The sequence below is a fragment of the Takifugu flavidus genome, chromosome 14 (assembly GCF_003711565.1).
Source record: "Takifugu flavidus isolate HTHZ2018 chromosome 14, ASM371156v2, whole genome shotgun sequence".
Lineage (NCBI taxonomy): Eukaryota > Metazoa > Chordata > Actinopteri > Tetraodontiformes > Tetraodontidae > Takifugu > Takifugu flavidus.
The window spans coordinates 10,572,003-10,599,782 of record NC_079533.1 but is presented as its reverse complement, the minus strand read 5'-3'; the positions used below and the strand labels follow the sequence as shown (position 1 = coordinate 10,599,782).

Sequence of the window (27,780 nt, the reverse complement as noted above, 5' to 3'; positions counted from 1 at the left end):
GTGACATCAACCCAGTTTCTGAGGCATTTTTAGAACAAAAACAGCCGTACCTCTGTCACTCGCAGCACTCGTCTGCTGTATCTACTGGGATAAGGAAGGCACAATCACCTGCATCAGCAGCACTGAAGACGTCATTTGTTACTGTAAGGAAGCTCAATAACACGCCGCTCCTCGCTCAGTTATTTTTCACGACAAGGCTGGAGACAGATTCACGCTAGATTAAAAACAACCCGAGACCTGACGGGGTTGTGGATGGCATTTACCTTGGAAAATTGAAAATCTTATCGCAAATTCTAAAGAAGAAAGCGCACACTTAGCTGGATATGGAATTCATAAATGTATCTGGACCATATTGGCTTTAGCTTTGCAGATATTTACATCAATCATGGACTGCACGCACACACACACACACACACACACACACACACACACACTCACACACACACATACACACGTGCACACTGGTCTTTTTATGCTCATGTGGGTGGCTATGCTACATCCTTGACACCAGGGTCCTCTGATTGTTTTCCATTTCTGTAACACGTGTTCCTCATCTCTCAGCGCTCCATTGACCATTTTTCCCACCCAGTCTCTAGCAGAAAATGTCAATATTTCCAACCCATTTCAGGAGCTAAAAGCTTCACGCTCTATTAATCTAGAGCCCATTTCTCCCATATACCTGCTTTTGTTAAGTGCCCCTCTCTAATTTATAAATGTGCCATTTCATAAAGTGGGCAAATGATGCTTTATTTGATGTGATTAACTTTGTGCTCACAACTCCAAAGATATAACACAAATGTAATTCCTCACTGCAAACCAGTAAAGAAATGTGCTGGAATTTAAAGGATGATGTTAAAACTAAGACCTCAAAATTGTGTATCCACACAACTGTTGAGACAATGTGTGCAAACTAAAAATAGAAGAAAGTCACAAGAGGGGGACAACACCTGGTCCAACCTCTGCAGCCCAAAACAACTGGATTTTTGTCTGTTTTCCTTCGTGCACTCACTGGCATCCTCAAATGTTTGGTATCAAAAGATAGTTCCACATCTTCAGAACTGCTGATGTCACCTCATGCAATTATCCTCCCCACAATCTTCCTCACAAATTTATTTTGCTGGATCCTGCGAAAGCTCCTCTCCTGCTTAAATGTTTGTGGACACAGGATTTACAGTAGTTAACAAAGCTTATCATTAATGCCTATTTCCTGTTTAACAGGATACCATAAAGTGCTAACTGTGAGCAAATCAACATCGATAATCTATAACACAGCCACATGATTACAAGGATGTGCTGGCCGATAACGGTTTGCTTAATATATATATATAGCTTAAATATTTTCAATTCACAGCTTACATGGTTTTCGGAATTGGGTGATTTACTGTAGAGGCTGGTTTTACACAGGCTGGGGGAACCTACCCACCCTGCAGGGGATATGAAATGGTCTGTATACAAGATCCTTTTTCAAGACTATATAAGAACACTCATATTTTGCTTCTGTGTTCTTGCCTTTTGTACGTTGTGGCATATCCACAACTTCTTGCTTGTAGTTTTAGAGATCAGACAACCACTGTAGCCAGGAGCAGAACATAATGGGTATTGGGGGAACAGCTCACCTGCATTTGTTTGCAACATTTGAAAAGAAACATGTGGCGTATGTGGCATCAGCCTCAGTAAACAGAATCACATAAAAGCAGATTTGATTTCAGACTACAGACTTCTCAACCACCCACCTACGCACAGCCTTGAAAAAAGCCTTTGTTCCACACACTCAGAGTAATTCTGGGAGAAATTACGCATAGAAAGATTTGAATCTGTATTGAAGTGACTGTTTAGCCACAGCCAGCCTTCAAATGGAGTCGTGGGTGAAAGACTGAATGTACCGAACGGTGTGTTCTGAGGGGAATCAGACAGAAGCAGGGCTTCGACTGTGGTAATGAAAGAAATACATCTAAATACGAGTGAACATGTTTGTCTTCTTCCTTGACAGGCTGTTGTTTGTTCACTGTCCAGGCACCTTGTGGGGAAATCCATTTAAGACTCAGTTTGATTCATGCCTGCTGGGGTTTCCCACTAATTGGTCACTTTAAAGATCGCCAGGCAAACTCACTATATCGATAAAAAACTTGCCTGGATCTTGGAAGCAATTAGAGAACAGATCAATGACATTTTTTGAAGATTTTTTTTGGCCACAATGACACAACAATACCATCCGTACAGGCGTCAAATAAACTTTCTGTAGGAACATCAAGCATTTTTAGGTCCGACCAGTTAAAAACAGTCATATTGTGGATGGTTTTCTGTGTTTCTATAATGTCCTGTAAAATATCGGCTGTTTGTGGCACCGTGTTGCTAATTCGGGTGACTCGATACAACGTAAATTGGCTGTTGATCTGTAATGTACAGGAAGCAGCGTGATCTTCAGGGCTGATTGATACACTGATGCTATAAACACTATACAACCATGCAATTTTCAACAGCTGTAGGCCTTTTCTAAACCTATCTGTAAAATAAAGACCGAGTCAGCCAAACTGAGCATTTAATCTTAGGAGCAACGGCAGCGCTCTCTGGTACCACTTCGACCTTTTTGTACTTAAACTAATTGTGCGTACATGCAATTCTGCAGGGCTGAGATTGATATGACAGGAAGTTGGCCTGACCCGCTGCTTTACACCCACAAAGACGACTTGAGTTCTGACTGACCTTCACTATAAAAACGGCTCCATAGCTACTTCTAAAAATAGCAGTGCCTATCTTACATTCAGTGAGAAAATGGCAGTGTAGTATTATATTTGTAGCTGGTAAACTCAATCATTAGACATCATAATTATTGATCATTTCTGATCCTGGGAAACTCACCCCAAACTCACCTCGGGCTTGTTGTATGAGTTGTTTTGTACGGTCATTCAATCAGTAAAGTGGCTCGGCTGTGAATGCATTGCCCTTGTCTGGACCTGTGACACAGTAACCTTGACAACACCACCAAAATGCAATGGTGTCTGTTGACCAGGTCGCATCTCAAAGCGATCCCACGCAGAATGAATAATTTATGGGCGTTTGCGATTAAGGAAAAGGGGGTCAAGGCCAGTCAAATTCAGACCCAATCTGAAGCCAAAGTGTATGGCTGGAACTCTCATTCTTAACGCTATTGATTATGTGCCATGTTAGCTAGCAGGTTGGTAATAGATGATACACAAAGCAGACATCAAGAGCGTCTAAGTGCCCTCCCTTATTAGATGTTGGCTGAGGACAAGGATGGTGGAAGTTTGGAGGTGAAGGCGAGCGGATGGATTTCGTCACCAGTGTGAAAACACACTTGTTTGGATGTAATACATGGATTCTAGGGAATAATAACATAATCAGCTGCGTTTTCAGTGGGGAGAAAAAGAGGAAATTTGGTGAGGTGCGGAATGACAGACCCTTATACAGAGGATTTGTCTGTCACACCTTAATCCGTTAGGAAACTCTCCCACAGCCTCAGCTATGGCAAAGCCGATTTGGGAGGTGCTGATAGCATCGGCAGGCTTCAGGGAGGTGGCGGATCTCACAGGCAGGAGCGCAGTGCTGATACGACACCTTCTGCAACGTATTCCTGTTTTGAATATTATTTCTAAACTTCTGCAACTTGAACTTTACTGGCCAATTAGCGCTCAAAGTGGGATTATCGACATTGTTACAGAGACATTTGATTCTGTCGATAATTTTTAGTCAGATTTAACAAACTGATGGTGCCAGTTATTTATTTTCCAAAGAAGACATCTGACTGAGGATTCAACACTGGTGCAGAGTGGTTTTATATTCAAATGCTTAAAAATATTGATACTAGCTGATGTTTTTCCTGGTCTCATGTAGAGAGAGATGCTACAGGATCACCTTAACAAGCTTTTGGTTTAATTGGGAAGAAAATGGAGTCAAAGTTCGGGACAAACGGCTGCTCCTGGTGGATGGAATTTCGCCCCCACACCTCCACATCATGGTCACTACTGACTCCAAACGCCGTCGCACGCACAAACTGGCAGCACTCATATCCCTGTTTGTTTCTGACCAGTGAGAATAGAACTGTGTCATCAATCTTAATCAAATGGTTTCTAAAGGACGCTTGCTGATTGACCACAATACTGCGAAGACTGCTGGGAAAGAAAATCTTTGATTTTATAGCTCTCTGAGTTTTGTCAGTGACAAATTGCCTCAAACTACCAGGAATCCTTTTTATGCTGGAGAAAATTTAAAACTATCGACATGTTCTTGCATCCCCTGAGGACATACAGCCAAATCTATCCACAGCTTTGACTTAGAACGTAATAAGGGCTCATTTTGTGCCAACATTACATTTCCCCATGAGCACAAACAATCTCAGACCAGCGCACACGATGATTCGATTACGGTACGAGGATGCCAACAGCAAGCTTTGCCCTGAGTGGTTGGCGGTGATTTGCATACAATACATTTAGGTCCTTGAATTACAGCCGAAGCTGGCTCCTTTTCTGAGATCTTGCCAGGCTCGACCATCACTCTGGCCGCATTGTTTAATTTAATAAACGCAATTACAACCTCTGTGTGCTCGGAACAACCAGGCAGAGCCAAGTGGCACAAAGAGGAAGTGAACTGGGCTAATCCCTGTCACACTGGTCTGATTTCCTTCCTCAGTCGGCTTTCTCCCAGGTTGGGTGAGCTTTTCCCGATGTGCAAAGTCTTTAATGTGATTTACACTGCACCCCCCCTTCCCCCACGGCTAATGTTTGGCTTGACTGTTGGAGGCTGATTGGAAGGACCAAACCCAGATGATAGAATTTTGGATATTTCATGTTTATAATATGACATTTAATCTGATTAGAGTAATCTGATATCAGTCTGTGATGGTGTTGTCTGGTGAATCTGATTGATAAAAGAATTTCTTATAACAAATCACCAGGATCGAAGCAGCAGTGTGAAGAAAGAAAAGGGAAAGGTGAGGGGGAGGTAAATAACATCCAGTCTGCACTGTACCTGGCTTCAGGGAGGAGGATGAGGAGCAGGAGGAAGGTCAGCAAAGCCAAATCCAGTGATCTGCGCTTCCAGTGTGTATCAGCCATGTCAGCTGGACCTGAAGACTCCTGAGAAATTTGAGGGAAATGAGACAATGACTTGAGAATGTGATATATAAATAAATAAGAAAAATATATAATTAAAATAAATAACATGACTCTGCTCAGTTTAATTAAACAGGCCTCAAGTTATTGACAAAGGCTGTTTTATTCAGGCCTCAGTGAATCCATTTGTGATTTATTCTCTTGCTCTTGAGTGATTAATGAGTCTGTTTGCTCTTGAATTCATAGCACAGACATTTTATAGCTAACAGCATGTCGAGCAACAACATGGTGCAAGGCTTTTAATGGTTTCACATCAATCAAAAAGTGTTTCGGAATTTTACAAGAGACAGGGAATAAAAACAATATTGGATTGAGTAATTTGTTTCATAAAACGGGCAGAGAGAAGAAACAGGTTCAAGTTTTATTTCTTTGTTCCAACGCAGCCCTAATCGTGATAGTTCATGATATCAAACATATGTTCAATCTATTCTTTCCAGAGTTTTTTCCTGTTTCAGAGTTACTGAGCCCATATAAACCTTCAAAACTTTTCACCTTGAGCGGAGTCATGTTACGTGTTCACACCCAGCTGTTTGTCTCCCCTCCCGCTCAGCAGTGAGCAGGAGAGGCAGTAATTAGTGTAGGTAATGATATTCACCAGCACGCTGTCTGCTGCACCTGTCTGGAGGAAACCTTCTCCTGCACGTCTCTGCCTGCTGATCCATAACATACTCGGTTTACATGGCAACGGTTGGATAATGAGGATCAAATTAGGCACGATATCAGATCTACTTAGTATCATGTTCCATTAGCTGTCTCTATCCTTCAAGATTCACCTGGATTCGCTTCTAATTTTGCACAATATATCAGAAAATATAACCGAGATATTCGGACTGGATCGCAGCTTTTCCACACACAAATGTGAGCTAAAGTCCCCCCCCGGGGTAAAGAATGGGCTAAACACAACACTCAGCAGTGCACAATGATCTCTGCTAAAAATTATTATTTGTAATTACTGAATGTGGCTGCAGGCTGGCCATTATAAAAATCAATTCAGTGACCCCTTGTGCTGCTGGATCCGGTTTAAAGCAGTGATGAAGTGATGAAGATGAGAGGTGCTGGAGCCGAAGCACAGCTGGGATGAGCTGAAAAAGCTGCCATTGTGCTTTGATGACACTTCGGTTCCCTTTACATTACCACAATACAGAGAGGAGAGCACATATAGAAAAGAGGTATGTGCTCTGTATATGTGTGTGTGTGTGTGTGTGTGTGTGTGTGGTAAACTGAAGGTTTATGTTGAAATTGGGGCTTGCATTTACAAATCCAACACAAACACAGACTGCTATTCTACAGGAGATGAAACCACTTCTAGGCACAAACTTTTGTATTGATTTTAGCACAAATGCAGCATGAAAGTTGCTGCCGACGATGCTGTTGATGCTGTTAATTGATGCTATCAAGAACCAAGAACCCCTTCTGCTCCTGAAATCGAAATCAGCCATGCGAGATATGGACTTTACCTGTTGCGGGCTCTCGTTAAAACCTCTGCACTAAACAGTAAAACGGTACGTTTCTGGTCAGATAAATGCTCACGAAACGTCGGGTTTACAGAAGACACGTTTCCTCTAGAAAACAATGTTAACCAATGCCGCTGCGGGGGAGTCGTCACGGCACACTCACTGTACACAGCAGGCATTACGTGTAATTAATAAAACGATGTCCCGCTGTCATTAATTAAGCTCCCATAATTAATTTTCTATACTGCCCTAATTTCATTACAGGACCGGACTCTACGCAGTAACACTACCATATCAACAAGCTCAAACTAATCTAACATTTGGGTCATTTTGAACACACTCATCTAAACCTGACTCACAGGAAACGCAGCCAATTAAAACAGATGAGTCGAAACACCACCCCCCCTCCCCCACCAAAATGCTCCTTTTTATCAAATGTTAAGCTCAAGGGCAGCAGGAGCTCTCAGACTGTGTCAAATTAAACCAGCCTCGTGTAGCTCGACGAACGCTGACAAAACCGCGGGCAGCTCCTTATTTCTGCCGACCTTCCCCAGTAGATGCTCTGCATATTAACTTAAGGTTGAAAATAATTCAGGAGCCTCATCCATAAAACATGTTATGCCCCCATAAAAGGCCAGGACAACCACTGAAATCGGATCGATCCTCTCCTCGCTGTCTGGAATTGCAGTGCTGATGTCCCGGCGCATTTATCCCGATGTTACCTCGTCCCCGCTGCAAACAGACCATCTTTATATCTGTGCCATCTTTGAGGATATACACGTGCTGAATGAAACAAACCTTTTCAAAAACCATTGATTGCTCTAGTCCTCAAGGCTCGCCCATAACTGGCAGTCACCAAAGGAACGATCTCATTAAAGAGGTGCCGAATAAATTTGTGCACAAATGCGCACACAAAAAAAAGCAAAGAATGGATTATCAATATTTAAACAAACGTTCCCAGTCCGTGCTGCGACGAAACGTGGTGCAGAACCGTGACCAGACGGAGTTGAACAACAAACGCTTCCTATGTGAATAAAGCTCTGAAAGCCTGGCTGCTGGCCCACCCTCGTCTGGGGCCCCACATCCGATTTACCAATACCTGTCATGCAAATGAGCGGCTCAGCGTTCCCCGCGGCTCGGATTGTGCTTGAAACAGTATGAAGGCAGCGGCAAAAAGGCATCGGCGCCTTTGTTGGCAAATTAAAAATAGCTTGCCCGAGGTGCCACTAAAAGCACCCTCCATCTCGTAGCCCCCCGCCCCAGCATTTACCTGCAATTTTGCTGTGAAAAATAAACATGGAGAGAAAAAATGTCCACAGCTTTTTATAGGGAAGGTCAGCAGAAGTGGGCGAGCTGTGAGAAGTCATTTTTCATTCCTTTTAACTGTTTGAATGTCATTCATTAATTAAAGGCTATCAAATGTGATATTTCATTCCAAAAATCATTTTGGCACTTCTATCCCAACTCTGTGGACATGGTTCGTCAATAAACCCCACAGACTTCAGTAATTGTTGAATATAGGACACAGCTCGGTAACCATCTAATCTCTGTTTCGTTGGGCTCAAAATAGCCCCAAACCTGTCACATTTGATGGTCGTGCGCTGAACGTTCACTACTCTGTCAGTGTAAGTAAATGCAAATGTGCAAAACTGTTGTTTATAGGGTTGATGTGGCAGCCAGTTATCCCCGTAAACATTTGCAAAAAAAAAAAGAATCTATCTGATATCAAGTGAGGATCGATCTTCATTACGTTAGCACAGAAAGCTAACATAAATAGTCCAGGAACTGAGCAGGTGAAACATGGAACCCAGAGCACAGGAGGCTCCAATGACTGATGACAGCTTTTGTTTTGGGGCTGAGGGCCTTAATATGGTCATTAGAGCTGATGATCACTAATTGATCAATGTATTAAACTGGCAGACAGCAGTATTTCCACTGGGACCCACTGTGTCAAAGCACACCCACACACACTCACACACACAGACACACACAGACACACACAGATTTCCACTGGCATTTGCACATTGTGCTTTGCCAATGTTTGGCTTACTGAATGTGAGCGTAAGTAACTACTCAGAGGTGTTGAAAGCAACTATAAAACTAAAAAGGCCCAACTGTCAAACTAAAACCCAGTTTAGACCAAGTTAAATATGTTCACTCTCCTTTGAATCCAAGGTCGGGAGTCTTGATGGATGTTTCCATTATCGCCAAACTTGGCCGCACTGAAAATAATAATGGTTTTCACTTGCCAAGATCTACTGAAGGGGCCTGCTCCCTTTGGACGGTGCATCTTCAGAGGTGGAGAGAAGTGTGACATCTTGTATTTGCATAGAATTAATTAAAAAAAGGGGGGGGGGGGTTATTTTTACGGAAAGAGATGAGAACTCCACGCTTCATGCATGAATTTAGAGTGACTATAATGACCTGCAAAATGAGACCAGTAAAAGTAAAACTTAAACATCAGCTGAGCTGCAAACTATTTTCTGAGGGGGGAGGGGGCACAACCTGCAAGCTGAAGACCTCTCCGGGGAGAAAGCAGCACACGTGAAGCAGACGTGATAGTGGACAAGGCAAGGCTTTCAGGAACTCAGGAGAACAGGCAGCCATTGAAACGGCAGCGAAGTGCACATTCTTGTACGTACCCGGAGATACAGAAATGTTTGAATCCACCGACACCTCCCCCCCCCCGCTTGCTGCTGAAACGACCTGATGTAAAAACTGTTATCCGTGACAACCTGCTTCCTCTTTTCTGTGTCTGAAGGTCTGGATTGTTTGTCGCGTCCTCCAGTGCCGTGCGTGCCCACACGCAGCCACCCGTCAGTATTACTAGCAGCGATCGGGGCTTCTCACCTGTAAAGTGGCTAAGGGGTCAGATCTGTAACGCTCACGTCGGTCGCCATGTTTGTGTGGCTGAATGTTTCTGCCGAGTCTGCAATATTGGATTCCCATTTATCAAATCTGCAAATTACACAATGTGGAATTAACAAGCCTTTGGTATGATGAAGCCTCGATGGTGTTGTCACAGCAACCCTGAACACTGGGGTGGGGGGTAGATCAATGTTTGTGTGTGTGTTGGGGGGGGGGCACATTACATGTGCTTTAGACAATAGGACCACGTGAACAATTAGCCATGCACTACAAAGAATGAAGCCTTGTCTGTTTCTGTTGTGTTTTCGAAGGTTTGTGAAACTGTTGGATGGATTTGCATCGATTTGCACCCCCCCTCCTCCTCCCTCTTTACCCAGCAGGGGGCCCCTCCCATTTCGGCCTGCCACAGCCTGCCTCTGTTGCTTGTTGAGGGGTTAGGCTCCAGGTTTACGGAGAGAGCCAAGATACAATTTTGGTTGTAACAGACACGGTATAAATAAAGTTGAATTGAACAGTGCAGCATTCATTACCATTGCAAAGGCGACAGTCAGACAGTAACATCCATTTCCCTGCTGGGATGAAGAGATTAGCGGGATAGAATATTCCTCCCAATTAGTGTGACCATTACAATCAGAGAGAGCAAACTCCTGCAGATACACAGACATGGCACAAGAACTAAAATGAAAGAAAGGAATTAAAAAAACAAAAGAAAACAGGAAGGCAGCTGTTAGGGCGAGGGACAGGGTGTCTGCCTTGTAGGTGGAATCTGTCAGAGTTTATCAAGCATTCCTGGGGAGGAGCAATACTCTTTGTAGCACTCACCACCTGTGCTCGTGTTTTACCTCAGGTCAGTTTCTCTGCGCAGTGCAGAACTCAACCTTCTTCTACAGTCCGACTTCTGCTGAGCAGTAAAGGAAACCACTAAAGGAGTTCGGCCGCCGTCGAGAACATAATGAACCCATGGAGTGATTGTAGGGAAATCTGGAACGGGTGTTTTGCTTCGTTTTCAGGGCTGCTGCAGCATCATCGCGGAAAAGAACACAAACAAAAAACAAACAAAACAGAAGCAGATAAAAGCAGCAGAGGTCTGCAGCCAACCTGCACTGAAAGAAAAGCAACATTCAGCTGGAGCGGGAGGTTCCGGCTTGCTTTTAGTGGCCTCGGAGAATCACATTAGGCAGCATTTCGCCTGTCAGTCCATCATGATTCAGATGATTCAGTTTAAAAATGAAAATATGGACCTCCCTTTGAATTGACTTAAACCAGCAATAACCCATAAATCTAAGATGATGACGGTGACGGCGGCAATAAAATGGAACATCCTGCCTGCTGACGTTTCTCTACGCATCCTCAGTGCAAATGAAATCTAAGGCTGTGAAATTCGATGTCAAACAGAACATTTGCGAAAGGCTTAAGCAGACAAAGCCACCAAACTGTGTTACAATGAGCTGAAGGGGGATTAAGATGCATGTGAAATGATAAAGACTTATTATGTTTCTATCAAATTATGCGTTCTGCATTCTGCAGAAACACAGAAGTCAAGTGGAGCATTTGCTGTATGGCTGAAACTTAAGCAGGGGCCAGAACGTGAGGCTCAAGCACAGCTAACCCATCACCTTTATGCTAGAGCTGCATCCTCCAGGCTCAGCTTAGATGTCGGCAGGATATCAGTATAAAAACATGGTGCATGAAAGCCTGGAACCTTCCTGCATGGATTCATTTGGCTAGCTGCGTTGTATGTAATCTAGAAAAGCAGTACGTTTTTGATGCTGACATCTCCACAGCTGGCAGATCAGCTCTTGGGAGGTCCATAAGTCTTCAGGAATTGGGCCAGTTTTGTTATTTTGATAACGTCTGCAGAGAAACGGCTCCATCCCCACCTTCCCACCTATGTGAATTTTGCATGTCATGATTGGAGCCCATCTTTAAATGAGTAATCTCTTCATATATGGTGCTTCTTCAGTCCCCTTCACACCTCTTCTTAGTTGTCTGCATGGATACATCTGGATAGCCAATCAGTTCACAGGGACGTTGACACAGCTCTGTAGTGCACAGGGGATTATATAATGGGTCAGAACAGTATAGCCCACTGCTGTGAGGTGTCTTTGGGAATATAAATGAGTGTGACATACTGTAGAAAGACACGGTTCCAGCAGAGATACCACTTTCTGTGGAAAAGACAAACACGGAGAGCTACCGAGTGGAATGTCTTAGCTAATGAGAGAGAACAATGGGTCCCATGCAGGACTCCAGGTACCCCCTCAGAATATGTCAAACACACAATTTCATCGCACGTCAACAATTCCAAGATGTGCGATGCGATGCTGAATCGCTGCTCCATCAGGTTTGTCTCCGGATGGAACATTAGCATCCAGACAGGACTTGATATATTATAATTACGTTCATGTCCATTTTTCCTTCTCAGGCGTCTCATGAAACATCTGCCCATTACAGCGAATCGTAATGAACCCATCATGCTGCCAACATTTGCAGTGAAATCAACCCTCAGTTCATGTTTGAAATCAGCATTTTAGACCAGCCAACCATTAGTTTAATGGGTAGTTCCATATTCTGTTATATACATCAGGAGTTTATCCTAATTGCTGTAGACCAGAATGGCAGGAACATCCTGCTTGGTCTGGAAGGTCATTAGACCAGAACTGTCTCGTGCCCAACAGTGTATAATTTAACTGTTGCAGACTGCTGCTGCTTAATAGCGTTCTGGACATGTAGAGAATGTGAAAAATGAAACAACATTGACACTTCATTGCAACAGTCCATTAACAGGCCTGATATTGAGGGGAAGATAAATAACAAGATGAGCCCAGACAAGGGCACATCTCTCGGCTTTGTCTCGTCTTCTGAGTGGCTTCGCCAGTGCGAGAACAAGAATGGGCTGATTCTCATCCTCTGATGGGACATCAGGGTCCCTGCCATCAATCAGATGCTCCACATATCACCTGCCATCACGGCCGTAGTAAAGATAGAACATGTCAGGTGTTCCCCAGACCTTGGTTCAGTGTCCACACTCATACATCACTTTTACCTGAGTGTGATAGATGGGTATTAATGTCCATCTGAGTACTGACCACTTAGCTCTCGTCTGCTATTTGCCTTATTGCCAAAGAAATGTGCTGACATGCTTGACTGTCTTATCTGCGAGCAGCAAAAGGTCTGCATTTATCCAGGAGAACATCTTCGATCTGATGGGTCTTAATTTGACTTTGATGACCTGCTAACATTTCCTAAATTCTCTTCATTAAGTTGACATTTTGTCGGTTCTTCACGCTCAACGCCTCAGAGTTCTATCACCTGCATCCTCGCCACGGCCTTATTGGAAGCAGCTTTAATGCAGTTTCAGGCCGCGCAGAATATTTGTACAGTACTTAAAACACTATAGAAACAACAACCCCACTGTTGTTCACTTGATGACTGTAAACTCCCCCTCAATGAACTTCTGCTTGCTACAATACTCAGTGCTCTTCATTAGTCATCATCCAAAGTGACCTTAATTCTGTTAATGCTGCTCACCATCTCATCAAATGTGCATAGTGCCAACACTATCAGCAACAAAGCTGACTTTAAGGAATAGTTCAACCCAAAATAAAAGTTAACTTCTGATCCCTGTGTCGATGGAATTGTGAGTTAGAAGAAGCAGAATAAATTCTGTGTTTCCAGAAACGAGAGCTGCAGCCTTGTCCAATATTTCTGGAAAAAACTGCTTCTAAAATTCACAAGACTTAGAAATATACACATAGTAGTCATTTAAATCAATATGGTCTTTTCCCCCACTAGCCTGGGCCTCATTTACACTCTCATTAGCTCATGATCTTCGCAGCATTTGAAGTGATCACTGCATAGTCTGGGTATTTATTTTAAAGTGATGAATAGATAATGAATAAAATGTACATCTTTGGAGTGAGCTACCTACTGTGTAATCCCTTTGCTTCTACTAGGCCACTTATATGTGTGTTTGTGAGTGTGTGTGTGTTCCTATTATATTTTAAGTACCAAAGCACCCATTCAACTAGCAAAGTGAGGACATTTTTCCTGGTCCTGGCAATTTTAAATGACATGGTTTTAAGGTTGAGGTTAGATTTGGGTTTAGGTCAGGGTTAGGGTTGCCATTAACTGGGATGATTAAGGTTAACATATGGAGCTGAGTGATACATGATGTGTTTCTGGGTTTTAGAGTTGGGCATCCAATGAAGCACAACTTTTGTGAAGCAGGAAGCTGATCCAAGCACGTCCAACAGTCTTCTGACTCATGGCTAGTTTGCAACAGGAACACGCACAAAAGAGAAGCCTTTCAGATGAGAGGTGAAAACTCTTCTGACAAGATAATTGGACTGCAGTTGGCCTCTCCTTAAGTTCACAACAGGAGTGGTTTATTCATTCTACCTGGAGGGGACCAAATCTGAGTTTGGAATCGATGTCTTTGACTGTTTATTTGTGGGGGAAATGGCTGCTGAGAAGGAGCTCTAATGCAGAAGAGGAAACCAACAAGGGAAAGCACTCCCTGATCAACCAAGCACTGATTTGTATGCAATTATTAGATCTTGAACTACAGCTAGAGTCAAACACAAACATGTGATTAAGAGGTGATGGGCAGTCTAAAACCAGGCGAAACACATAGATACTCTCGTTCATTTACACAATGAGAAGGCTTCTGCCGGGATCAGAAGCTATTGATCAAGCCACGGCTGGGATTGGAGCTGCAGCCATTAATAATGTGAAAGACAGCCATGCAGCCTCCGTGTAATTGGAATGCAAGGTTTCTCTCTCAGGTAATAGCCATACAAAGAGCAGTTGAGTTCAGCACATGCAATAGAGCGGCCCCGCCGAATAATTTAAACCATAAATCACACATCTGTGCTTGCTGTTCACCTTGAGGCTTGTCTTTGACACTTAGCTAGAAATAGCACCGAGTCCATATTCTAGCTCTTTAAGACGTTTCGAGAAGACTTCGAGGAGAAAATAAAACATTAGCAATTATGTTGTGATGAATGGGGCCAGTTCTCTGAGCTGTTGCCAATCCTACAAAAAAAACCCCAAAAACCTTTATTTGAATTTATGCAAACATTTGTCACCTTAAATGTTTAGCAGTTTTGCGAGAATCCGAAAACAGAAATGGAAAAAAGATTGGAATCCAAACATTACCCTGATGCATTAGAGCTATTACCCATGTAGATTTCACACGCATTTGCATAAATATGCAATCTATTTTAAACTTTGTATAAAATTCAACGTGCTGAAATGCAGAGGCTCAGCATAATCCGGCAGACACTCGATTCAGTACCATACATATTATTATAAATGCTCTTATATTGAACCAATGCCGTTGTCTGACTGCATTTTAAACAGGCAGATTATATCTAGACCCATGGTCACCAGTCAGATATGTAGGCGTGATGTGTAGCTGCAGGCGAGGCCACTTCCTTGTACGGCTCAGAAGGATATTGCTGATGGTGACTGTCTCTGAAATACATTAGTCTTGCAAGAAATATTTTGATCTTATCGGGCTGAGCAACTACTGTGCATAAAAAAAAAAAAGGCCTGGCGCTGCTGTTGCGGATTTCACAGATTTCAGATCCATTTTCATTCCCATTTCCAGGAGACATATTTATATTTGATAAGGCAACATAAATAAATTAATTGATAGCTTCCCCAGGACCTTTACCACTGTACCTCACCTCCTTCCATTGGTAGATAAGAATCAGTGTTTCTTCAGGAGGGGATAGGGGGTGTGGGGGGTGTGTGGGGGGGGTGGCTGTGATCAGCTGCGGGCACTGCTGTGAGTCTCTGGGGTAAACGTTTGGAGGGCCTTCTTGTGTGGCCGGTAAGATCCCACTTAGTGTGAAGGATGGCAGCTGTGAAGGTGCCTCTGGCGAGTGGGAGTCCAGCCCCGGCCTCATGCAGCACGCAGCACCAGCTGCTCAGGCCGTGGAGCACCCGAGTGAGCGTGACAGACTGGCTGAGGTGAGTCTAGCAACAGCGACAGCCCGGCAAGTCCGGCGGCGGCTGCCGAAATTGGAGGCAAACCTGAAATCTCGCCGCATCGGGCTCGTGGATCTCCGCCGGGGAGGATTTTGAAGGCTGCGGAGGCGCTGCAGTGCTGAAAGAACGTGGCGAAAGCGACTCCGACCCACCTGCTGGTGCAGCCAGAAATCACCCCAGTGGAGATTAGCGCAGCTACGAGTGTGACTGTGTGCCGCTGGCACGGACAAGCCTGATTGGGGCATTACGCACGTGGCTCTGTCTCCAGCAGCAGTGGAGTGTGTTCTTGATAAGCTCCAGTACTCCTGTAATCTGGACACACACTGGTAAGTGTGTTCCAGCTCGCAGATGCAGACAACAACACACTCATGGTGGTACAAGCAGAGGTAAACGTGACCTAAGTGGAAGACGGGTGTGCTTGGGTTTTCCGGGGTGTGTCGACATGGAAACATCAACACGCACCTGGATGATCTACTTAACTACGCCAACTGTTGTATTTGCAGTGAAGACTTGCCATCGACATGCCGGTTACGACTAAATGAGCTTTTGTTGTTCAAAATGATGCTGGCACGGAATCAAGCACTCCCGGGAGCCAATGGGATCCAGAGGAAGTACAAACCTATTCTGGTCGTGACTGCAGTGCTTGGATCCAAAAGGCATTGGTGTTTAAAGAGAAGACTAAATCAGATCTTAACTTGAGGATGGTTGGTCCAGTGTTGTTGCTGGCATCGTCCTCGCCACGTCAGCGTTATCTCCAACCTGACGGTATGGATTTTGTGGGATGAACAGGTTGACTGAGCCTTCAGATTGATCCCGGCAGCAAAAGTTAGCTTTAAACTATAACTTTCTAATGAATCTAAATTACATGTAAAAGGGAGGGATTGTCCTAAAATCAACGATCCGAGAAACCACAAGGCTGCTTTATTTACTCCCGTTACAGTCGGTGCAGTGTAAAGCAATAATCAATTAAGAAAATAACTCAGCAGTAACGATGAGGTCGTGAGAATGAACTTTCCCACATCAAATATTCTGTTGCATCTGCAGAATAGTTCATTAGTTGGATCCAATGAAATTATCTGAATTGATTTGAATACTTTATACAGCGTGCAGACTGGATGTCTAATCAAAACCAATATTCACAATGTACACTTATTTAAAAAACAAACACAAAATGCAAATATGAGAAATTATGAAATGTAACATGACACTTTTAGTTAAAAACCTCCTAAACCAGGTGCCTAAAGAGCCCTGTGTAGCTAGGAAAACACACATTTATGATATTTCTTGTAACCAAAGTCTGTCCAATTTGGCAAAATGGAAAGGAAACAAGGCAAACTGGTTCTTTTCTATCAAGTGATGCAAACAAATATGGTTAATCAACACAGAAAATGACAACAGGAGTGGCTGAGGTCATTTCAAATGGGCAAATATTGCAGAATAAGAGAAATTCTGCAATTGTGTCTGTCTCATTCTGACTTTTTGGTCGAATGGGGAGATGGCAGCTGGCGCAGCTGCCGTATTTGCTGTGCCAAAAGTTGAATGGTGTTTCCATCAGCCTTCTCTTCTCTCGTGCAATCAGAACTTACATTCATACACAGCTGAAACTAAACTGCAGCAGTAAAAATAATGTTACGGCGCCGCAATTAAACTATCGGCCATGTTCAAAACCACCGCCTAAAGTCTTAACCTGTGCAGGAACGATCGACCCTCAGAGTAAATGTTTTCTCTCATCTATCTAAAAGCTAAGTTAGCAACATTACTGCTGATTCTCCTTCAGTAGACATCAGAGCCTCGCCTCTGACAAACGGAGGCTGATGGTGCCAACAAAGTGTTGACAGGCTTCTCACTTCCCACCGCACAGCTCAGAGTGAATTTAATGTTTTCTTGTCAGTTCAAAGATGTGATTATATGACAGCTGTGTGAATATTTTAAAGGAGTGCCGCTCTGCTGGGATCTATACATCAAAAGCAACGTTTCAATTGGACTACAATGCCGTGCCATGACATTCAGTCATAAAACAACAATGGCTTCCTCATAGTTTGGATCCTGTTCTTTCTCTCCTCATCCATAATTGAAAAACTCGCAGACGTACTTCTTGGAAACCCACTCAGCTGAGCACTGAGCGCGCTTCCTTTCAGCGTAGCGTCTGCACCTTGGTAACAGTCCTCCGCAGACAGGCGGCAAGCATCTGAGTTCACTTTTGCGGCCACGGTACGGCCCTCTGCGAACGTCCATAAGGACCGAGAAAAGAATAACAGGAGGTCCTTAAAGGTGAGACGGTGCAGACAGTTAGCCTAGCACGCTGCATCACCCTGGATCAATAAAGATCTCTGCTCTGCAGGATTCCCTGTCAGGTGACACAGAAGAGACATTATTATATTCGCAGATTCCCATTCTTATTTTTCCTTTGGGTCCAGACATGTTGCAAACGTAAATGGAGCGTTTGGTGAAGGCTGCACCGTGGGGAGCGTGGCGTCAACACAAACGGCGACGCTGAGCAAATTGATTAATTAGTCAGTCAGAGAGGAGAAGAGGGTCGCGCTCCCCGGGGTCACTGTACACAGAGCCTCGGCAACAGCCTGCAAGTCATCCTGTCCCCCCATAAAACGTGCTCTCTGTCTTGGCATGAAGTCAGACTCCTTCATACAGAGACGTTCGCTAGACTGTTTGAGATGTTCCTCGATACCTTACTGGGGTAGTGGTCTGCATTCAAGCGGCGTTGCTTTCTTTTTTCCGTCAGTCAGGTCCAGGTCATCATATTTCCTGTTTTTGCATGCTGCCATCAGAGCAACAAGCTGACAGAACATGCGCAGATGAGGTGTTTTCCCATCTGTGCTGTTAGACTGTTGACACTGTAACGTTTCTGATGAGTGTTGCGCTCTTGTGGTTCATCTTCATTCATTCCATTGAGATGTATAGAAAAGGATTCCTGCCGACTCGCGCTCATGTGAATGCGTCATGTTCAGACCTTTAGAACCGCTCTGGCGAGCTGAAAAACAGCACCTCCCCCTTGCTTTGGCGATCTTTTTTCTTTTCTTGTCTTCTCGATATGTGCTAATCTTTCAAGGACCTGACCCCAGAGCGTTGTTGCGTTTGAGATCCTGGTGACCCGGTTCGCTCCTCAGACAGGAGCCTCCTGACAATCTCATCTTCAGGGTTAAAGACTAAAGGTGACAATGCTGTTGCTGTCAGGACGCAGCGCCTGAGAACAAGCTGCTTCCAGCACAGTGACATCTGAGGTCGGCCCTCTATAATCTCTGACGTTGATCCTTCTAGCAACCCGCGCTGCCTCATCAGCGGAATATTTCGCAGTTACCCTCAGTTTGCCAACGCAGGAAATAAGATGCCCATTGTTCTTGAGTGGACGTGTTTGTGCTATAATTTAGATGGAAATATCCCTCCGTGCATATAAGGGATGTATTTCGATAGCCGTCATGACGCCTCCGCCGCTTTTCAACGTGCCAGCAGAAGACTGATGTAAACTAAGCTGGGTGGAAGCAACGCGTCTGTACCAGCTGCAACAAAGAGGAGGCTGAGGCAGCACGCCGTTAGCCAAGCCCTCCGCAAATTAAAACGCCCACGATGGTGTCATTATGACACCCTGCAATTTTAAAAAGAAAAAAAAAAGCAATGAACGGAATGATACCACAGACTGAGAAGTGGCGCTAAAGCTGCAACGGGCACATTTTAATAATTTAATTATTGATTTCTCTCAGTTCTCGGAAAAAAGAGAACATCGGTTTGAATGCAGTAATGACGATCAGACTCGATCAATTTTAATTAATTTTACTAGATGAAACGGTGAAGATCTGGGGAACACCTGCTAAAACAGCAAAAATGAGGAAACCGGGTCTCTTTCTTGTTTCGGCCAGCTGCAGAACAGCTACGTGCAGCCTGCTGTGGTTCTGGAACAAAGGTGATCCACACTGAACTGCTGTCTACGAGGTGTTTAACACCATCTCAGGTGAAAGTCAGCCATGGAGAGACAAAGCCAGACACAGTTCCATATTTACAGGAGCTCATGCAACTAGGGAAGCAGATAATTGTTTATTCCAGTGTGCCTGCAGCCTCAGGAGCACAAAAGGGAACAGCCGGCCGCTCACAAGCTGCAGATTCAGAAAATTCAGAAAATTCAGAAATGATTTGGGTCAGAAACAAAAGGTGGCCAGTAGTTTTCTTCTGTTTTATAGGCATCTTCCTGAGTTCTCTGCCAACATTAATCCCAAATTTGATATTTAGGCCTTCCGTTGCCTGCAGATCAGATGGAATTGGACAAACTGTTTGCGACAGTTTCTGGCCTTAATTAAATCAAAAAACATTTCCGAGCGTATGTTCTTCAGCGTGGTTTCATTTTGCTTCTGGAAGATTCTGACATTTCAGGGTTTGACTCAATGTCAAAAAAGGTCACAGTCATCCCTGAGAGACACACGTTTGAGGGCAGCTGCTTATTCTCTTCATTTATTTATTCTAAACTGGCTATTTGAACAGAACGGGACTAATTGGATCTTCATCCCTTTCTGCACAACAGATATTAATGCCAAATGTCCCAAACTGCCACTAAAAAAGGAAAATCTCTATTTAAATATCAGCGTCTCTCTGACTGTTTTCTAGCTCAACAGCTGAACTGATAAACTGTGACAAACAGCTTCACTGTCTTGGGTCGTGCACGTGGATTCATGCACGTCTGGCTTCGACCACTGCACAGGTTGGTGGTCTGGAGGTTTCAGCCTTCAGATTAATGCTGATCTCTTCCTGCAGAACAAGCCAGCGTCGGCGTTAGTAGGTAGTTGGAGGTAAAACTACTCGTGCATGCGTCTTCATCGGCCCGCTCCACTGCCTACAGGATCGTAGCTTAACGAGACAGGAAAGCTCAGGTGAGCAACCCGATTGGAAGCCGGGAGAAATTCCCGGGGATGCAAAAGCACGCCACATCCTTGATAAATATTTAACTCCCGCAGGTTGTTGTTTGCCGCTGTTACATGCGGTCGGTGGGGGTTAGCATCCAGACATCTTCACCCTGCTTTGTTCCGGTTTCTCCAGCCTTCTGAAGCCGAGCGGTAAAATTGCCTTGAAAGCCCTTTGGTCATGATTGACATGAGTTTGTCTGAGGCTTCAATCTACTCCGAGGGCCCTCCTGATTATGTCCTGCCAGCTGTTATAATCATCATCAGACGTTAGCGTCATGGACCAGTCCCACCTACTCATGGTGGATCTCAACTATTCTCCCCAGAGGAAACCAAACCACCACAATGCTGCTTGTTATTAAGCTTTTACTGATGCTTTTAAAAGCTCTTGCTCTCAATTTCCGGCATATCATCCCTGCTAACTAAATGCTGTTATTGAGTATTTAAATGGATCCAAACCAGACAGATGTTTTCCCTCGTGAGGATAAAAATAAGAGCGTAAAATGTAGTACTCAAAGAATATATACAATGCAAACTTTGAAGTATTTTTTCATGGTGTAAAGCTGCGTGATGTCTTCAGTCTAAATGACCTTTCTGCAGACATTTGTGTAAACATTGCCAAGTTTTTAATTAAGTTGTGCGTCTCTTTTCTTCTTCTTCCACTTTAGCTCTCAGTGGATGCTTCAGAGTCTTCGGTTGCTCAATACAACACTCATCTGTCTGTGATGCAGAGCTTGTTGCTTGTTCATGCTTTCAGCTGCTCAGTAAAGCCATACATCAGTCAGTACTATTGCCTTTTTGCACATATTGCGGGTTTCACCACTGTTTAAACATCAGCTTGTGATCACGTTGGCTGCTGAAAAAAGCCCTCACAGCTCCTGCTCTATTATACATCTGTCCTCTATCCTCATCTAATCTCTGCAGAGCCTCGGCTCTCAGAACATCATGCAGAAAATGACTCAAACTTTGAAATCTGTCTTTGATTCTCTCGGCGCTTCCTTTGTCAATAAATGTGAAACAGCACGTTTGCATGGTCACAAAGGAAAAAGAGGGATGACTTGATTGACTGATGACTTGATCTTAATTGACTTGCGCTGTGCTGCAAAACGTAGCCAACTAGAATCATTGATGAGGACATTTTACAATAGCTTCTGCCAGCTGGGTGAAATTACAGTGGGGCGTCAAATTCTCGGAGATTAGCTGGATTTATGTTAGCTGTTTGCAACTGGATTGCAAAGTCCTTGCAAGGCTGATTAGTATCTTCTAAACTGCTGTAGCTTTTCTGGTGTATGTGTGTATGTCAGTGTGTGTGTGTGTGTGTGTGTGTGTGGTGTGTGTGTGTGTGGGGGGGGGGGGGGGGGGCGTCTGTGCTGACTGCAGATGTAAACAGTAACACTTTTAGTTTGCCTACAAAATCATTATCAAAGCGCATTGTCCCCATTAGCATTCATTTATATGCAAACATTTGCTCCCTATAAAGAAAGGAAACCCCTTTCTTTCACCGCTGTGTCAGACATTATCCTTATTTATCATAAACTCACAAAATTCTGCGCGTTTTACTGCATCATGCCTCGCTGTGCCTCCAGGAACGATATGGAAATGTTAATCTCTGCAACAATCTGCTGCCGTCTCTGCTACATGTTTTGTGTGACTGCTTCAGTGTGCAGATGCCAAAGAACGGCAATTACCCAACAGCCTCTCTGATCGGGCCTCGCCGAGATGAAGCTGAATAAAGTCACAGAAGCACGACGTGTCCATCTGCAACTCTTGGGGAGATAACACCTTCCTCTCTCAACCAAATCTGCCCGCCACTTCCCCAATAACAAATCTGCTGGTTGCTGTAAACAGGAGAAGAAAAGTCACTTGCTTTTGGTCGCACTCATGAGTCTTTTGCAGGAAGGGGGGGTTGGGGGTGAGGTATCAGCGCGGGACTGCGGATCAATTTGTGTTTTACACCGAGAGAAGGGCTACACGTGTGAACACAATGAAAAATACTGCAGGCAAAGGGACAAAGAGAAAAACAGGGAGAAAACCAATCCCTCCTGATGTGAAGTCAGTGGACGTTTGTTCACCTTCACACGTGTTTGTACTGTCGAGCTTCATCATCGCTGTCTTGTCAGGCAAATCCAGGTCTTTCTCACCCCACCGTGCAAACAGCTACATCAGAAGTAATCAGTGATTCAACTATAAAACCAAAAAAAACAGCTCAGAGGTGATTTAAGACCCTGTTTCTTCTCTGGCTACAAACAGGCATCAGTGGAACAGCAGCTCCCACAGTTTGTCTCATTGTGGAGTCAGTGTTGACCCAATTTACTGTGATTTACTTTTGGGAGGGAGTTGGGAGGATTTCTGGAATGTGTGAATTATTGAAGGTGTTGGAACTGATTTATGTATACATTAAAAAAAGAAAGAAACATCATTGCGGTGTGTCTGTACGCATGCTTATTCATCTCAGCCATGCTGGGCAGAGCGCAGAGGAAGGGCAGGGGAGAGATCTCCTGGAAACGATGCAGGCTTACATCTTGCCTCAGCGACACAGAATAAAATGATAACGAAGATCACTCGAAACCAACATCTGGAATCTTCTCTTTCCATCTCGTCAGTATCAGATTTACTCTCCATCATTTGCACCACAGCCTGATTTTTATGCCAGTGTTGGTGTTTGGCGAGGAGAGGGTGCATGTGCGCAGACCCCTTCCCTCTTATGTTGTTTTTTTTTCTATTTTCAAGGTTAACTTACAGCCTCAGCTCAACAGTGTTGTCACTGGTTGCAGACGCTGGGCTCTGACAGCACTGTCAGACCGGGGTTACGCTGCGGTTTATCACCAACACGTTGCGCGCTGTAATTGCCCATTAACGGTGGAAAGTATCCAACCTGGTGTCGGAGACGCGGTGTCGCATTGTGCGGTCGTGCCAGAGCCCCCCGACAGCCAGTCAGTCAGCAGCAACCCCGCACAAGTAAAAGGCATGCGATGTGAGAAAAAGCATGAGTTGCTTTAACAACACTTCCCTCGTGGGGAAAGCGGATCGCGGCAGGCATGACGCGCAGGAACACGCAGCGCACCGCATCCTCCTGCACATCAAGCGCCGTCACCTCTAGAGCAGGCGAGGGGGAAACCTGTTAAACCATCAATTACTCTGCGGTGGCTGCACAAACAGCAGTTGTTGCATGTGAATGAGAAACTGCCCGTGGACGCGTTCGCGACCGTCCGAGGCTGTTATCCTGACGGCGACATGTGCGGACCCTCTCAGATCATGAGCCACGCCAGAGGTAATGATTAATCCCAATGAAAAAGAGAATGAGCTCACCAACAGCAGCGGTGGCGGCAGTACCTTCTCTTCCTTGTCTCCTTTTCCTGGAGTTGATGAGGTTCCGACGTATGCTTCGGATGACTTCTCCCTCTGCGTTGATTGTCCGCCGGGTTTGGATCTTCCCCCCCACCCCCCCTCTGTCTCTCTCAGCGGTGAAATAATCAGCGTCCTCTCTTCAAACTAACCTTCCCGCCCCCTCCTTCTACCCATCTCAGATGAGAGCTGACCAAGAGGGACAATCCCCGAACCCGAGGGCTGCCTCACAGGTGCAGCAGCGCCCACATGGACCCACTGGAGACGTTTCTTTTTGGATTAATTTTGCGGGAAGGCTGACTATGGACCGAGCTGCCTTAGTGATGCTCTTTCTCTTTTCCCCTTCTTCAACACAACTACCACCAACACCACACCTCCTTACTGCACAACAACCTCTCAGGCGAGAGAGAGGAAAAAAAGCAGATCGCGGGGCCACTTATTCTGCGCGCTTTGAGCACTGACGCAGGTGTCCGGGGTCCAACCGCGGCTGGCGGAGACGCAGAGGCTGTGAGCCGCCGCTGACAGTGATCTAGCAGCCTCATCTGAGTCACTGCAGCACCGGGAAATGGGAGCGCATCAGTCCCACTCAGTGACCTTGGGGTGGTCTCACCAGTGAGCACGGCTTGGGGGGGCAAAGGGGAGGAAACAAATGAGACGTCTCACCCTCATCGCGAAGAGCGCGCACAAGGTGCCTTGCGCAAGGCAGCTCTGGTGTCAGACAATCCGTCAGGTTGCGCACCTGCTGTGCGTTCTGGACGAGTCAAATGACACACCATTCACACCGTGGCCTGTTTGTTTCTGCCAGTTGCTGCTTTCTTTTCTTAGAAACCTTTAAGAACACGTGAGACACTTTGTTCCCGGGAAAAAATGCCCCCCATTATTTATTCAAATGAAACCATTCTCCAACATCAGCCCAAGGTCGACACTGTCATCTGTCACCACTGTGTTGAGTCCATTCCTAAGGAAAACCCTCATATAAGTTCCACTCCTCTGCTGAACCATACATGAAACCCAGGAGGTCGTGGCAGATATTAAGATACAGTAATTACAGAACTAACAAACACTTTGTGTCCACGAGTAACAGATGAGCGCCATGTCCAGATAACCCCCCACAGGCGCCTGGACCTCGTTAGAGCAGCAGTCACTTCTGTTGATTGAATTTGGCAGGATAAACAGATTAAAGGAAAGGTTCTCTGCTTTTCCAGTATTTACAGTCCACACACAACAGCACGCAGCTGTCTGCACACGAATCCCTCCGCCTTTCACCTTGACTTCACAGGTGTAGCAGAGCAGCATTCGGCCAGGAAACCTGTTGAAAGTGCTCCTCAGGCTGTCTGGGTATTTCTGCTGCATCGGCACTGTAAGAGTCTTTTTAAAGGTTTGCTAAAGGGGCCGAGGAGCTTTTATCTATTTATCATGTTCATTTGCTGCCATGCAACCTCTAATCTTTGCCGTGTGCGCTTTACAAAAGTAAATCTGTTATTTTAATTCAGTTTGATCTTATGCAATATATGCTCAGATCTAGTTATCATTTGAGATGATTTTTATTCTTTAGACGTGATTAAGTTTTGAGTCCAGCACAATTTGCTCCCATTCTAAATGTATCACTTGCCTTCTAGTTCATCTTCCCTTAATCATTCCTTTGCCGCTAATAATGATAAACTCTGACTCTCAGATATGTGTGGCTCTCTGCTGCTTTATTAAGCAGCCCCAGCTTGTTGACAAAGATGCTTTTGCTTGTGGAAAACCGTCCAAACACAAAAAACTACAGAGAAATATTCCCGTTCTGCAGAATTTTGCAGGACTTTTTTTCTGGAAAAGCTTTTAGCTAAATTATTCTCCTGCATAAACCGGATTGTTTTTGCACCTCTGACATTTTGAGTTGGGTCTCCTGAAGCCTGCAGGTTCAGTCATCCCTGTTCTTCTCACTCGATCCCATCTGGGGGTCCAAATGAGCGGAACACCGCCGGCCACGGTCACATTATTATCACAGGACAATGACCTCATTCTTTCTTCTTCACTCCTCACCTAATGATTGTGATCTTCTCGGCATTTGTCATTCCAGGAAACGAGCCCGCTGTTTTCCCAGCATTCATTATAGCACATCGAAAACTCATCTGAGGGTCGGCGTCCCGGCTGAGCCACAGGTGTGAGCGTTGTCAGGCTGACAAATAAACAAATAAACACAGGATGATATGTAGACTCTTGGGTTTTTTTCCTCAAATGAAGATAAAGTAGCATGTCAGAGGCGGCGAAGATGGCTACGTCGAGCCCCCACATGAGAATAATCATTTTTTAAGCAGCCTCAGTGACGCTGCTTTGGTCATTGAATCAAAAATCAAATATGCAACCACCTATTAAACTCAGTGTAAATGAGATGTTAGAAGAAAAGAAGAATCAGAACACTGATGATTGCTATTATTACTGTATTCCTGTATTATGGATGGATGGATGGATGGATGGATGGATGGATGGATGGATGGATGGATGGATGGATGGAGGGTGGATGGATGGATGGATGGATGGATGGGTGGATGGAGGGTGGATGGATGGATGGATGGATGAATGGATGGATGGATGGAGGGTGGATGGATGGATGATGGATGGATGGATGGTGGATGGATGGATGGATGGATGGAAGGGTGGATGGATGGGTGGATGGATGGATGGATGGATGGCTGGATGGATGGATGGATGGATGGATGGATGGAAGGGTGGATGGATGGGTGGATGGATGGATGGATGGATGGATGGATGGATGGATGGATGGATGGATGGACGGACGGACGGACGGATGGATGGATGGAAGCAGGTCGGGTATGTGCCTTTACTAAAGCCTACCTGCAGGGGGCAGTGTATCTCTCTCTGACTCCAGTCCTCAAACTCGTCCATCTTTAGGTCCAGTTTATCAGTATAAAGTAGTGGTTTAGAAATGTGCTCTAAACAAGTGAGCTCAGGTCAAATCTTGACGTTACCGCCCAATATTCTGGCACGCTGAACCTTAGTGAGTGAGATAAGATATTTAGTCATTTTATAGGAGCGCAAATGAGTCGAACAGAATATTCCAGAAACCTCAGACACACGAAAAAAAGCAAACTCCAGAGACAAAAGTTTCATTTGAGCCTATTGTTCCGAGAGAAAGTGCAAAAAGTGAGTACTGCGAATCATCAGCTGCTGTGTAATTAATCACAAAATGCTTTGGGATTCAGCTCATAAAAGCTGTCATGGTCCAAAAGCGAAGCTTGATGCTAATTGCTTTGAAAAATGTTGCTGCTTGTTAACGAGACTTCCATCCATCCATCAATCTGTCCACGGTCTGGAACGCTCCTCTTGTCTCCTGCAGCTTTCCTTCCTGCGGTAAAGACAGCAGCGACCCGAGGTTGTAAAAGTCATGCGTAAATCAGCACCACAGTCAGTGTCCTCTGTGTCCTCATCCTCAAACTCTAATATCACTTCAGCAGTTTCTCATGTTTAAATGTATCACTTTCTGCACGGACGTCTTCCTTCCGTTTCCAGCAGCATTCCCATTTCAGGCCGTTTCCCTCAGAATCGTCCCTGCTGGGACACCTAACCCTCTTCCACATGAGGAGCAGAGCTACTCGCGCTTCTCTTCTCTCCACACTTGGGTGTTTAATCAGTCCTTGATGAGACGGCTGAAACAAAGGCCACAAACGTATTTAAGATGAGCGCCGTCCGCAGGCGCCCCCAGATGTGGGCGAGCGGCCCCCGGAGATGGCTCATCCCTGTGTGTTGCAGGCGGCCCAACGCAGAGATTTACATTTGTTCTCAAAAACAGATCTCTGGAGGTTGCACTTGTGTTGTTCGACGGCTCTGTCTGGAGCTCCCAGTTGTGCCTGCGTGCTGCTAATTTCACAACGGACCATTTCTTTCATGGCGAAAACAATGCCAGCTCCTCCGTGTACGCAACAGAAGCGCCGTAGCGTTATCCTAGAAAGATTCAATTAATGATTCATGAATAAAGTGGTAATTCAGGCCACGGTGTTGATAATGCTTTAAACTAGTTGTTACATGAGGCAAACTTACTTTAGCAACTTCCATCTGGACGCTGTGGACGACCTGAAA

At 44.9% G+C, this 27,780-nt stretch overlaps 1 protein-coding gene across 4 annotated transcripts in view; it reads right to left on the bottom strand.

Annotated features, from left to right (window-relative positions):
• gabra3 (gamma-aminobutyric acid type A receptor subunit alpha3) overlaps positions 1 to 23,797 on the bottom strand; it is a 57,095-nt gene extending 33,298 nt beyond the window's left edge. For 2 of the 4 annotated variants that reach the window (XM_057054688.1, XM_057054689.1), the window contains exons 1-3: positions 6,587 to 6,777; positions 5,725 to 5,779; positions 4,987 to 5,093 (exon numbers count right to left, since the gene is read on the bottom strand). In XM_057054688.1, coding sequence (XP_056910668.1) covers positions 4,987 to 5,093; positions 5,725 to 5,779; positions 6,587 to 6,762 — 338 coding nt within the window. In that variant the 5' untranslated portion in view covers positions 6,763 to 6,777. Of the gene's footprint in view, positions 1 to 4,986; positions 5,094 to 5,724; positions 5,780 to 6,586; positions 6,778 to 23,661 lie in introns of those variants that run through there. The other 2 variants (XM_057054692.1, XM_057054690.1) reach the window with 2 other exon arrangements.
• Positions 23,798 to 27,780: the final 3,983 nt, after the last annotated feature.